This window comes from Saimiri boliviensis, chromosome 6 (assembly GCF_048565385.1).
Source record: "Saimiri boliviensis isolate mSaiBol1 chromosome 6, mSaiBol1.pri, whole genome shotgun sequence".
Lineage (NCBI taxonomy): Eukaryota > Metazoa > Chordata > Mammalia > Primates > Cebidae > Saimiri > Saimiri boliviensis.
Genome location: NC_133454.1, coordinates 12006491 through 12019771, shown reverse-complemented (window position 1 = coordinate 12019771; position 13281 = coordinate 12006491). Strand labels below are relative to the sequence as shown.

General features: G+C 40.8%; 1 protein-coding gene across 1 annotated transcript; it reads right to left on the bottom strand.

Annotated features, from left to right (window-relative positions):
* Window positions 1-3944: 3944 nt before the first annotated feature.
* LOC141584791 (tripartite motif-containing protein 43B-like) lies at window positions 3945-12606 on the bottom strand. The gene is made up of 7 exons (XM_074400353.1): window positions 12397-12606; window positions 10151-10565; window positions 8794-8889; window positions 7514-7744; window positions 6484-6506; window positions 5862-5959; window positions 3945-4555 (listed from the first exon to the last, which is right to left on the bottom strand). The coding sequence occupies exons 2-7, from the start codon at window positions 10559-10561 to the stop codon at window positions 4062-4064; spliced, it is 1353 nt and encodes a 450-aa protein (XP_074256454.1). The 5' UTR covers window positions 10562-10565; window positions 12397-12606; the 3' UTR covers window positions 3945-4061.
* Window positions 12607-13281: the final 675 nt, after the last annotated feature.

Here is a 13281-nt window from a genome sequence, read left to right as displayed (position 1 = left end):
CTGGCCTCCCGACCCAAGTGGAAAACTACTTGGGGCATTCTAGAAGAGCAAAACAGGGTATGTATATCATACACTGGTTAAAACAATTAAGCACGGGATAGGGTGACCCTGCCCCCGTGGCTCTCCCTTTAAGATTACTTTCTGGGATTTCCAGCTCTCTGGAATCCCCTCCCACATAGTGGGAGCTCCCTCTGGGATTTCCCCTCTGGAATCCCCTTCCACATTCTTCCTGGAAGTCTTTCTCTTCTTCTCCTTTCCTCCTCTTTTCTCTCCCTAAATAAAATCACTTTTCTACCACACAGACACAAAAAAAGAATGCTTTCTAATTTATCTTCGATCTAGGTAAGCAGGCACCAGCTGCCTACCTAGTTTATCTTTGTTCTAAGAGAAAACACAGAACACCTGTTTGTTAACAATTATCACCTGTTCAGAGATAATAACTACATGGGTGAGAATCTGTTCATGGCTTTCAGCCTGGAATGCTGTCAGCTCCTGAGGCTCTCAGCTCGGAAGGCTGTTGGTTCCTGGATAGTCCTGCTGTGCTGTTCTATCTGGGGGTCTGCTTCTTCATCCCTTCAGTGCTGCCTGGGTGGAGGGCTCTACAACCAAGCTGGTCCTTGGTAATATTCAGAGCACAACACTCCATGTCTAGAACAAAGCAGGCATTTTTGGAAACATATATTCATATACAACTGGTTTTTATTTTTATTTATTTATTTTTTTTTTGAGATGAGGTCTCATTCTGTCATCCAGGCTGTAGTGCAGTGGTGCAATCAGAGCTTACTTTAGCTTTAAATTCCTGGGCGCAAGGGGTCCTCCCATCTAAGCCTAGTAAGTAGCTAAGATGACAGGTGTGAGAGACCACGCCTGGCTCATATATACATATCTATTTTGTAGAGATGGGAGTGTTGCTGTGTTGCCCAGGCTGGTCTCAAACCTCAAGCAATCTTCCTGCCTTGACCTTCCAAAGTGCTGGATCACAGGCATGAGCCACCATGTCCAGCCATAAAAAAAAATTTAAATTGTATTTTTTGTGTAACAATTGAAATGCAGTGATGAAGAGTGCTATTAAGGTTAATGAAAATGGTTGTGAGCATAAATGTAAGAAATTACATAAACTCCATTTTGTTGACAAGACGTGATGCAAAGCCATCTCCTGAGAAGAAAAGAGAAGTTGGATTGAGCTTGTTGTAGCAGGAACATTACGGATTTTTCAGTGATGAGACGAAGTGACAGTGGTAACTCTCAATGATTTGCTCTTTTTTTTTTTTCCTTGCCCCCTCATAAGTTTCTATTCTTTCCTTTATTCCCATGTCTTTGCCTTTCTTTTGGCTGAACTACATTTACAGTTTATCTGTCTTGTAGCTGTTATTTTGTTTAAGTAGATTTTAACCCTTGTGCAAGGTACTGATCCAATTATTATGTTTAGCTACAGAATCTATCTATCATCTATCTATCTATCTAATCTATCTATCTAGATATATGTGTGTGTATATATATCTATGTACAATTACTGTGTATATACAAATACCATATTATAAAAATATACACACAACACACCCATACACTCCACACCCACACACATAGCTTTGAGGAAGACCATTTATTCTGGAAATGAGGCTTGTAAGCAGTGAGTTTGGGAATCAAACCCAGGCAGTGTAGCTTCAAGAAGCTGCTTTTAATCATGATACCATGTTAATCTTGGCTGTCTTTTTCACACTGGGTACTAATATACGGTAGAAACTTCATGACAATTCCAGGAAATGTAAGCACTCAAGAATCATTTTGAAATTTGCCGGAAATGTTTCCTGTTCCCCTTCTTTATCTGGATCCCTTGTTCACCACGGCTTCGCTTTTCTTCACCTAGGGTTTCTTTTCTGACCCATTCTGGTGTGCATCCCATTAAGGTAAGAGGGTTTTACTTCGTGTCAGGCACTGACAGAACCTTTCTTTCTCCATATACACCTGAACTTAACCGTCCACTGTCTCTGTTCTAATTATTTAACCCCGAATATCTTTTACCCTTTTAGATGTCACAAGGATGTGACAGCAGTTTCAAGGACATCCACTTTTGCTTCCTCCTCCTCCCTTAGAATCCTGCATCTGCGTTGCTGGGTCTCAGATAAAAAAGGCAGCCCCTGTTTTCCATTCTGGGATATTTTGATGGCCAACTTTTCTAATGCCGTGAAATTGAAGGGCAAGGGCAGATAATGAGAAAGTAGATAGACAGGGAGCTGTGTTCTGAGAACTGGGCCAGAGGACTGACGGAGGGGGAGAAGAATTTCAGAGTGATTCTGGCAGGCATCATGATTCAGCAAGGGCCAGAGGAGTGGAAGATATGGGCACACGGTGAGAGGCCTGTGACAGGACATGGCCTATCTCTTTTACAGCAGAATGTTAATAGACATTAGGTTTTAGTAGACAGAAGACATATTTCTGAGTCAGCCTCAGAAACTTCCACAGTCCAGAAGAAGGAATAGTCACAGGACCTAACCTCACCTTCCCCTTTGAGTATGGGAGCCACAGGGCAGTGAGTACGGAACAGCTTTTATCTGAGGTTAAAGCCAATGTTTCTCTCTATTCAGTCCGTACTTCCTGGTAATGTCCAGTGGATGACTCAGCTACAGGTTTCTGAACTTCTGGCTTTTGAGGGAAAGACTTTCTTACCATCTATGCTGAATGTATTCTATATATTATGAGCCCCCTTCAGTGGCTCTTATCATCAAAGTCTTGGGAAGTACAAGACATTCAGAAGGCCTACATGTATAGCTTCCAGCCACGTATAGACAGCAGAAGGGGGTTCCTGTCAAGGGAGTACTGATCGTTTTCATCTCACTGTCCTAGAAATTACTGGGTCTGGCCCCGGTCATCTCAAAGGAGATGGACCATCCCTTCCTTCCCTCTACTCCAGTATCGTGTGCGTCTTCATCAACGGTTTTGCCATGTCGTGTTCATCGTGATTGTCCAGTTGATAGCAAATCTTGAAGAAAATGTCCTGGAGAGGCCATTTGAATAGATTCGGGGTAACAGCCCCAACGGAGGAACCCCAGACATCAGAAAGGATCATCTGCCAGACTGGAAGTAGAATGTTTGTTGCCATTATTTTTAATCAGTCAATCAGGAAAAAAATGACTATTTGGTGGGTAGACAGACTCTATGGACTCACTGTAATCTGTGTTTTCACCAGAACTGGGTTTTGTTTGTTTTGTCTTGGATTTAAAAATTTTTTCCCCCCAGATACTAATATGTTCTCACTGTAACATGAGGTAATGATTACATCTCAGGTCTAGGTTATCAGTGAGAATTCACAATCTGTGAATTGGAAGTATAAACACGTTTAAAAGCAGACAGTCTGCTCATCTATTTTTCCCTAAGTGACATTGTTTGCTTTGTTAAACAGCTACAGAAATCAACGTGGGCTAAACACTTTTGTTTGTGGCTCAGACAGCGCAAACAAGTTCTCAGAGAAGCAATCGGCTGTACCATTTAGCCTATGTCTGTAGATGGATATTCTATCTAGGTTTTTTTAAGTTCACTCTGATGTTCACAAAGTGATCAAATGGCCGAATGTATTTTTATCGCCATAGGACACATGACTGTTAAATCCCTATTCTGGCCTGAAGAATCAGTGAAAACTTCTGTGTAAAATGAATTTGCCCCTCTAAGGTAATGAAGTGTAGAGCTTACTGCAGCAGCAGGAGGGAGCTCTCACACTTACATTGTATGAACTCCTGTCTGTCCATGATGTGCAAATTGTGTTCCTGCATGAGATCATTAAGTCTGAATCATGCGCCCACATATTTCCGGAATTCCATCCAATAAATTCCCAAAACAGTGGGAAACCACAATATATGTTTCAGGTAATGGGACCTAAGAGATTATTTTAATTGTAAGAAAGCGTGCAATAAGGTTTTGCATTTTACATATTTTTTATTTAATAGCAATACAATGAAGTGACAGTAAAGTAGAAAAAAAGCCTGAACAGTATGATTCCTTTGCTTCAACAGTGAAGGGCTCCCTCGTACATGCAGTTCCCAAACAGCATGGTTTCTTCATCCTGATCATTTGTGGCCAGTGTAAAAGAAAGGCCTGACAGGGAAATTTAAGGAGCCAGCCGGGTAACTCCATATGAGGGAACTCTTGGTGACATTGAAAAAACTCACAGTTCCACTTTCAAAATCCAGAAACACACCAACCCGGCCCAGAGGTTTCTCTACATAGTGAGGAAGCATTGGAGAGGTGGTCAAGAGATGGAAATGATGATCCACCTTCACACATAAAAGAAGAAATATGTCCTTAGATGTAATCATGGTGCCATTCTTCCTTATCCAGGACTCCTTACAGACTCCCAGAGCCCAGTCCCAAGAGTCATTCACATTCAGCTCCCAGTAGTGTTTCCCAGAGGAGAAGCCCCGGGCTCCCCATGCAGCAAAATAGTCAGATCTGTCAGAATTCAAAGATCCACCTTCCCGGTGAGGTGTCATCATCAAATTTCTCACATCCTCAAACAGCCTGATACTGTGATTGCTTACTTCATAATCGAAGGAAATGTTCACTGTAGAAAAAAGAGAATGTTCCAGTGAAAAGCAGTTTATACCTTCTTATGTTCAGATTAGAAAGAGGCTCTCACTAGAAACCACAGGTCAAGATTAAAAGGCAACTTTTGTCTGGAAAAATGTTGGAATCAAAGGGTGTTAGGATATCTGCACAGATAAATGGCTAAACTACAATGATCTCAATTTCTATAAACTCAACGACTATGACGAGGAGGATGGTCACACCTATGTCTAGTTAGCTACTTTTTTTTAACAACTGAAAAACTAAAAGATCTTGCACTGTAGCCAAGTCCATAGCAATAAAATTTATGTCCATTGCCTCTTCTCTGTCAGGGCAGAGCAGCAGGTTGGGGACAGGAGATGAGGTGGGAAGCCGTTCTTAAACCTAAATAAAAAAGGTATCACTTTGCCAGAAATATTTTGATATGCCACTTACGCTGGCAAATTCATACCTAAAGAGAAAATCGGAATCCGCCTAACAAAAAGTGTAGATTCCTTGCAAGAATTATCTGGCTTTTACGCCAGATTCAGGCACAGACTTCTTTTATCTGCCTGATTGATCATGGTCTATCCTCCAGTTCTATCTAAGGCAGGCATCCCCAAACTACAGCCCGCGGGCCCTGAGGCCATTTATCCGGCCCCCGCGCAGCACTTCAGGAAGGGGCACCTCTTTCATTGGTGGTCAGTGAGAGGAGCACAGTATGTGGCGGCCCTCCAACGGTCTGAGGGACAGTGAACTGGCCCCCTGTGTAAAAAGTTTGGGGACGCCTGATCTAAGGCCTCATCACCCACCAAATCATTTTCCTATTGTTCATGGCTCCTCAGTTTTTGCACTGCTATAAGTTATTCATGTACGTTTTAGTTGATTAAAATGCACATGCACATGATTAAAATTACAAATGCTATGAAACTTCACCTGAAACATACTTAAAAATAATCACTGTCACCCAAAATCACAATCATTAATGGCACTCAATTTGAAATTGAAATGTCCTGAATTAACTCAGTTCTGCATACCTCATGTAATACTTGTATACATGAAACTGTATCAGAGAACAGTTCTAAGTCCTAAGGAGCCCTTCTGCATGTTTCATTTTTCTAAGTAATTTGTTATATGGCTGATTCCTATTACATTTCACCAGCTTTCATTTAATTTTGTCTGTTAGATGATGGTGAAACTAACTATAAAGACCGATGCACAGACGATTCTCTTCCAGAGGAAAGATCGTTACACTGCGAAAGCTGCCCATAGAAAACCGTAATTGAAGATATACATGTTGGTCACAGCAAGAGGGTGACACTCACCTCGGAAGCGGATGAGCTTGTGCACCAGTCCAGTGATGGGCCCTGCACTGAGCTCTGGATTCACAGGCTGGGGCATGTGCAGCATCACGGACTCGCTCCTGCAAGGAAGCAGGTGCAGTTGGTTAACGGTTCTGGTTTCTGTGCTTAAGCATTTCCAACAGAAAATCCTTCATTCAAACCCACTTCTGATATTGTAATGTAACTCCACCATTCTAGGATGGGTTTGTGGCTCTCTTAGGGATTATTTCTAACGATTCACTCCGTTTCTATCCTACTGCCACTGAAAGATAATTGCCTCTCTCCCTATACGCCACCAAAGAGTTTGTCTCTAATTATGATTCTGAATCCTAAAAATAGGCATCTATATTCTAGCAACTTTTGCATTGAACTCTTTGAAACATTACCCCCGAGTCACTTGGGAAAGTAAGAAAAGATTAGTCTGATAGAGGGCATAGGATAACATATTCAATGTAACATACCAACACATGAGTACACAAACATACACACAATCACACTGACACATTATGGCCTAATAAAGCATGCTTTCACTTTGTTGGAAACAGCTTGATGTTTCTCGTAGCATGCCTTGTGCTTCAGCTTGCAATGATGGCCAAAAACGTACCTGGCCATGATGTCTCCCGAATCCTGTAAAGAGAGAGAAAAAAAGATTTCTTTAGAAAGTTGTTATTCTGGCCAGGTGTGGTGGCTCACACCTGGAATTCCAGCACTTTTGGGGGTCAAGGTGGGAGGATCACTTGAGATCATGTGTTCCAGAGTAGCCTGGCCAACATGGTAAAAACCCCTCTCTCCTAAAAATGCAAATAAATTCAGCTGGGCATCATAGTGCACGCCTGTAGTCCCAGCTACTCAAGAGGCTGAGGCACGAGAATCGCTTGCACCCAGGAGACTGAGGTTGCAGTGAGTCTAGATTGTGCCACTGCACTTCAGCCTGGGCGACAGAACAACACTCTTCCTCAAAACAAACAAACAGATAAACAAACAACTTGTTATCCTGCCCATCTATCCTTTAGGTTTTGAAAACTTTAGAAGTACCACGTACTATCGCTGCAGCTCTTTTTAAATGTATTCACATCTCTAACATTTATACCAGTAAAACTTATTCATAATATATTTATCATAATATATTTCTGATAACTTCATGGCCCTGAATTTGAATGAGAGAGAAAAGTGTGAGTGGTGACTGGGCATTGCTGCAGCTGTCAACCCTGCGGTCTCTTTCAGGGCCAGTCTCCAAAGGCTAATGTGGCTCAAATCAAGGGCGTTTCAAACCTAGGCCTCCCCAATAGGAGAAAGAAAGAAATGTTCGTTTTCCTGTAATTTCTACATATTATCCAATCGAGGCAAAAATAGAATTTTCACATGAAATTTTTTTCTTCTCGAGTTTAAATGAAATGAACTGGAGAAGAAAGCTTGAGGTAGAAAATATTCTATGGAAATCTATTTGCACAGTTTCATAAAGCTTTGTTTTCACGATTAGGTTAGGAGTTGTAGTTTATCACTATAGCCAGGTGAGAATGACTCTTAACCATCAATGGAGGACACAGAGAAGTACGTCTTTGGTACCCAATGGAAGGCAAAGATGTAAATATCAGCTAGTACAAAGTGTCTCAAGGGACAGCCTCAGTTCTTACCTGGAGCAGCTCCACATCTGGTTTATGACACATTTCCATTAGTTCCTGATACACTTCTTTCAAGTGTTTCTTCTTTCGATACTTGTTAATCCAGCTTCTCTGGAGTTGTGGAAATATCTCTTTGTTTGCCTTGTACAGACTCTCTAAATGTTGTTTTTCTTCCTTACGGAGATCTGGATGCAGCTTACTATACTCATTCCTGGTCATCAGTGCCCGGAGATTCACATAGCGCTGCAGGGACATGAATTTTGCAGGTTACATACCCAGGCCTACTTCCACCTCACAGAACCCACAAATTCTTGCTCTTTCCTTCCTCTGCTTTTTATTCATTACAAACAACATGATGAGTTAAACAAGTCCTTCCGTCCAGAATTTATCTAGTTCATTAGTTCTTGAAAAGCTGCAAAAAAGCCCTTTAGATTTACATGTTTAAATACGTGTTCTTTCAAATCTGAAATACCACTGGAAAACACATAAATTTTTGATTGTTGTATCGTCAACAATAATATAGATAATCTTTGTTGCTCAATTAGTTTGTGGCCTGAAATCTTTGTACTTAACAGCCTAAACAGCCACTCTCAGTAGAAATGTTGTTAGTATATTATAATCAGGATCAGAAGCCATCACACACACAAAAACTTAGTAAACATTTTAACCCTCGTCTTTGAAACTGAGTACCTTTTTTCTGTCTCCTCTCTTTCCTCTGTCGAAATCCATGGGCTCTGTATTGCCCTGCCATTCTGCCACCATGAATCCCCATTCCACTGTGTTTCTCCTCCCAATATGGACATATTTATTCTCTCACTCCCGCAGTCATTATTGTCCCTGCTCCAAAGCTTTCCTTGTTAGTTTTCTCCTACTTGAACTGGCATCGTGGTCTGGGACCTTGCTATCCAATTTTCACTTCTTAAAGCACTGTTGCCACCCACTTTCTTAGCCAGGAGCAACATCATATTCACCATTAAATGCCTATTTCACAATTATATGCTATTTAATCAATATTACATAATTCATGTCATACAGAAACCTCTGCCTGAAATACCTATGAATTTTAAGCACATACTTGCCTTTCAAAATTTATATTTATTTTTTATTTATATGAAAAACATTTCTACAACACCTGAATAATTGTTATGTTGAACAGACAGGTTGTTTTCCAGCCTATGGATAAACACATGACAAAATCTGGCATATGAGAATTTCAACGCAAGTTGCTAATATAAATGTTCTCAGCATGTCTGTCTCAAGCACGTCCTGAGGATACATGATCTCATACTTACCCTCCAGAAGGTGATTCTTTTTCTCTCCTCATTTAGATTTCTCTGATTTTCTTGAATCTTTTCCCATAAAATCCTCATTTGCTTTAAGAGCTTCTCCTGCCAAAGAAATATGAGGGTGAACAACAGAAAATCAAATAGCACAGATTCCACACTCTGAGTGGTATATGCAGGCAAGGGATACACTATATAAAGGCACTAGAGAGAGGAAAAAGGAAAAACAAAATTTTTTACTGCTTGTCCTCAAGTAATATTTATCAATTCTGATGTTTCCGCATGTGTAACAGTTTTAGCAACTGCTAAGTGAAGATTTCTTGTTACCCAGATAATGATCAGTGAAACATCCTGCTTCGGAATCCACTGTGCTAGCCGCCCGCTTTTGTAGTGTACTATGTGCTTATTTGTCAAGTAATACTAAATACATTTCCATAATACATGTCTTTGCACTTGTAGTTTTGCTGCCTTTTCACTGCCTTTAGCATTATACTGCAGAGTCAAAATAATAATGACATTTACTTAATCATCCTCTTTTTGGGTGCAAGTGCCATGAAGGCAGGTACAGTTCATATTGTATTCAACATTTCATCACTGGTACCTCCAAAAGCACCTGGCACTGAGTAAAGAATGGAGTGATCCAAGTCTTTGCTATTGTAAACAGTGCTGCAATGAACGTTCGTGTGCATGTGTCCTTACAATAGTACGATTTATAATCCTTTGGATATATACCCAGTAATGGGATTGCTGAATCAAATGGAATTTCTATTTCTAGGTCCTTGAGGAATGGCCACACTGTCTTTAACAATGGTTGAACTAATTTACACTCCCACCAACAGTGTAAGAGTGTTCCTATTTCTCCACACAGCAAATCACATTGTCATGTATGTAACTATGCAACAATCCTGCATGTTCTTCACATGTACCCCCAAACCTAAAATGCAATAAAATATATATTAAAGAAAAAAAAAACGCCGGGCGTGGTGGCTCAAGCCTATAATCCCAGCACTTTGGGAGGCCGAGGTGGGTGGATCATGAGGTCAAGAGATCGAGACCATCCTGGTCAACAAGGTGAAACCTCATCTCTACTAAAAATACAAAAAAAAAAAAAAAAATTGCTGGGCATGGTGGCATGCGCCTGTAGTCCCAGCTACTCAGGATGCTGAGGCAGGAGAATTGCTTGAACCCAGGAGGTGGAGGCTGTGGTGAGCCGAGATTGCACCATTGCACACTAGCCTGGGTAACAAGAGCGAAACTCTGTCTCACAAAGAAAAAAAGAAGAATGGAGTGATCACAATGATGATTCTCAGCTCCCTTCTCATCTATTCACCACCAGCTTTCAGGTGATGTCAGAGCTATCTCTTACCCGGCATTCTTCAGCTGCCCCTTCAATGGGATAGTGTTTGTGAGCCCTGTGCTTCTGAGAGTCAGAGCACAGTGAGCAGAGCAGACTCTTGTCTGTGTCACAGAATATCTTCTTTGTTTCCCTATGGGTCCCACATATTTGTTTCTCGGAGCTCAGGAACTGCCAGAGACTTGCTTTTCTGGCAATGGTCACTAAAGTCTTCAGACGAATATCAGTTTTGAAGTCGTTTTGGTGTGATGGTTCCCCACATGCCGGGCAATTGGCAGGACTTCGGGCTCCTTCCCAGGAAAGACAGAGACAGGGTCTACAGAAGCTGTGCCCACAGCCTATGGTGACAGGGTCTACCAGGTAGTCCAGGCAGATGTCACAGTTGAGTTCCTTCTGGAAGGCCAGTGTAAAGTCTGAGTCCATTTTCCTAAGGGAAGACAACCACAAGAATTTAGTCTTCTACCCTGGAGAGACAAAGATCCATGCAAAGTTTGAATCAGGTTGTGATTGAATAACATCCTTTTTTTCTAGAGAAGATTAGGTTATAATTTGCAATGACAGAAATAGGAAAAATAAAAAACTCAGGCACTAAGAGACATCAACCTCCTTAGAAAATCGTGATCGTTCTCCAGCGAACACACGACCAGCTTTCCAAACTCTATTTTTTTGCAGCAAAGACTGTAAGATTTTTCGAGATGTCCACCAGATTGCTTGGGGTTCAAGGGTTTCATCAACCTATAAACTCAATGGGTGGGTCTTTAATGGTCTGGAAATCAATTCCACTCTGAATTGCCAGTGATTGGTTTAGAGAAGGGAAGGTAATTAAGCTGTTTTACTCTCATTGTTTTGTTTAACGGTTCATTATGACTTTTACAGAGGCCCCCTGCTTGAAAATATTAGAGCAGAACTCATACTTTGAGCAAAATCAGAAAAAGGTAGTCTTCACTCTCAAAAGTAAAACAGACACATCAAGGTGAAGGTACTTCTCCCAGGTGAAAGAAAAATAAATAATTGTTTTTCTAGGCTGCTATGTTAATTCGATCAACAAAAACTTGATGGCATGTTTGCTATTCCTGGACTGTTTGGGGATATAGTGATAAAATGTAGAAGTGTAAACAGAGGATAAAAATATTTTCTAAGCTTTTTGAAAGCATGATCATTACTCTTTCACATAGTCAAAAAAATACTAAGTATCATGCAATAATAATGGGCACTAGAGAGTCAGTGTTTTAAATGGATGTTTGAAATAAATAAATAAATAAATAAATAAACCTAGGCCAGGCAAGGTAGCTCAAGCTTGTAATCACAGCATTTTGGTAGGACAAATTACGCAGATTTTGTTTAGCTCAGTAGTTCTAGACTGGGCAACATGACAAAATGTCTAGATCAGCCTGTCTATAAACACACACACACACACACACACACACACACACACACACTTAGCCCAACATGTTTGCACATGCCTAGGGTCCCAGCTACTTTGGGAGATGAGGCTGAAGAATTGCTTGAAGTAGGAAGTCGAGGCAGTAGTGAGCTTTAATTCCACCACTGCACTCCAGCCTGGGTGAGCCTGTTGAAAACAGAAAAACCAAAGTGGAAAGCCTAAATCCTGGTTTCTACACTGTATAGATACACAAACCCTCTATTTCTGTTGTTTCTGCATGATTGCCAGTGAGACTTTTCTCCATGAATACTCATTTCTGGCTTTCTTTGACAGAGTAACTGAGGTTTCTGAAGTGAAGAGACTTTTTACTATGTTTTAGAAAAAAACGTTTGCCCAAACCACTGAGTGCAGTCTATGTATAGCCACACATTGTAACATAGGCACATTACCACTGGTAGAATACAATGTTACACGTTTATACACACACATTGCAATACCCCTAATCCATTTACAGAGTCTACAGAGATTAAAAAATTACTAGACATTTGGAAACTCCTGAAAAATGCTTACAATCTATAAAACAACTAAGAAAGACATGAAGCAAAAAATTAATCATATCATTAATTTGAGGATCATGTAGTAAGAGAGATGATGGAAATGCTTAATTTGTAAATAGGCTAAATAAAAGGAGCTTGTAAACCTGTGGATTATGTTCAAAATAATTTTTAGGAAGAAATGGAGCTGTTTGTAAAACTCCGAAAATGAGATCATTTCCTCTCAGAAAATCTAATTTTTCACATAAATTCAAGTTCCCAAATTTTGTTTGTTTTGTTTTGTCAGAGTAGCTCCTGCTCTGGAAATTTTGCGTACCTACCTCAGAAATGGATCTATGTTCTCAGCAAAGCTTGCTGTCGAATAAGTTGAGTTCAGCTCAGGGATCAGGGTCTCACGGTGCAGTGCCGGCAGCCTTCGGAAGTCTCCAAGGCCACTCTGTGGGTTCTGGAGAATGAGCTTGGTTCCTGAAGTGTCCTTTTATACATCTGTGAGACCACACCCCTTTCCTCTAATTGGTTGGATTTCACTGCCTTAGTAGGGTGTTAACATAGATGATTAAGTTTTCTCCAATTACATTATTATTATTTTTTTTCTTTTTTGGTTGGGAATCTTGCTCTGTTGCCCAGGCTGGGGTGCAGTGAAGCCATCTCAGCTCACTGCAACCTCCGACTCGAAGGATGAAGCAATTCTCCTGCCTCGACCTCCCAATTAGCTGGGATTACAGGTGCCCCCTGCCACGCCTGGCTAACTTTTTGGCATTTTTAGTAGAGAGGGTGTTTTACCATGTTGGCCAGATTCGTCTGGAACTCCTGACCTCAAGTCACCCGCCTGCCTTGATCTACAAAACTGTTAGGATCACATAAGCCTCAGCAGAATAGTACTTTATAAGATTTAAAAATATAGTAGCAATGTATGTTATTCTTACTTTGCATATTATAGAAACTTAAAATATACATTGCATGCTTGAAAAACACTGACTTGAATTGCACAGATCTCCTTAAGCACATTAAAAAAAAAAACCAATAATTACACTCAGCCCTTTGTGTTTGTAGATTTCCCATCAGCAAGTAAAGGTGGATAGAAACTACAGAATTATTCACTGTAATGCCAGGCACTTAGGAAACTGAGAAAGGAGGCATACTTGAGCCCAGGAGTTTGAGGCTGTAGTGAGGTATGATCAAGGCACGGCGCTGCAGCCTGGAGA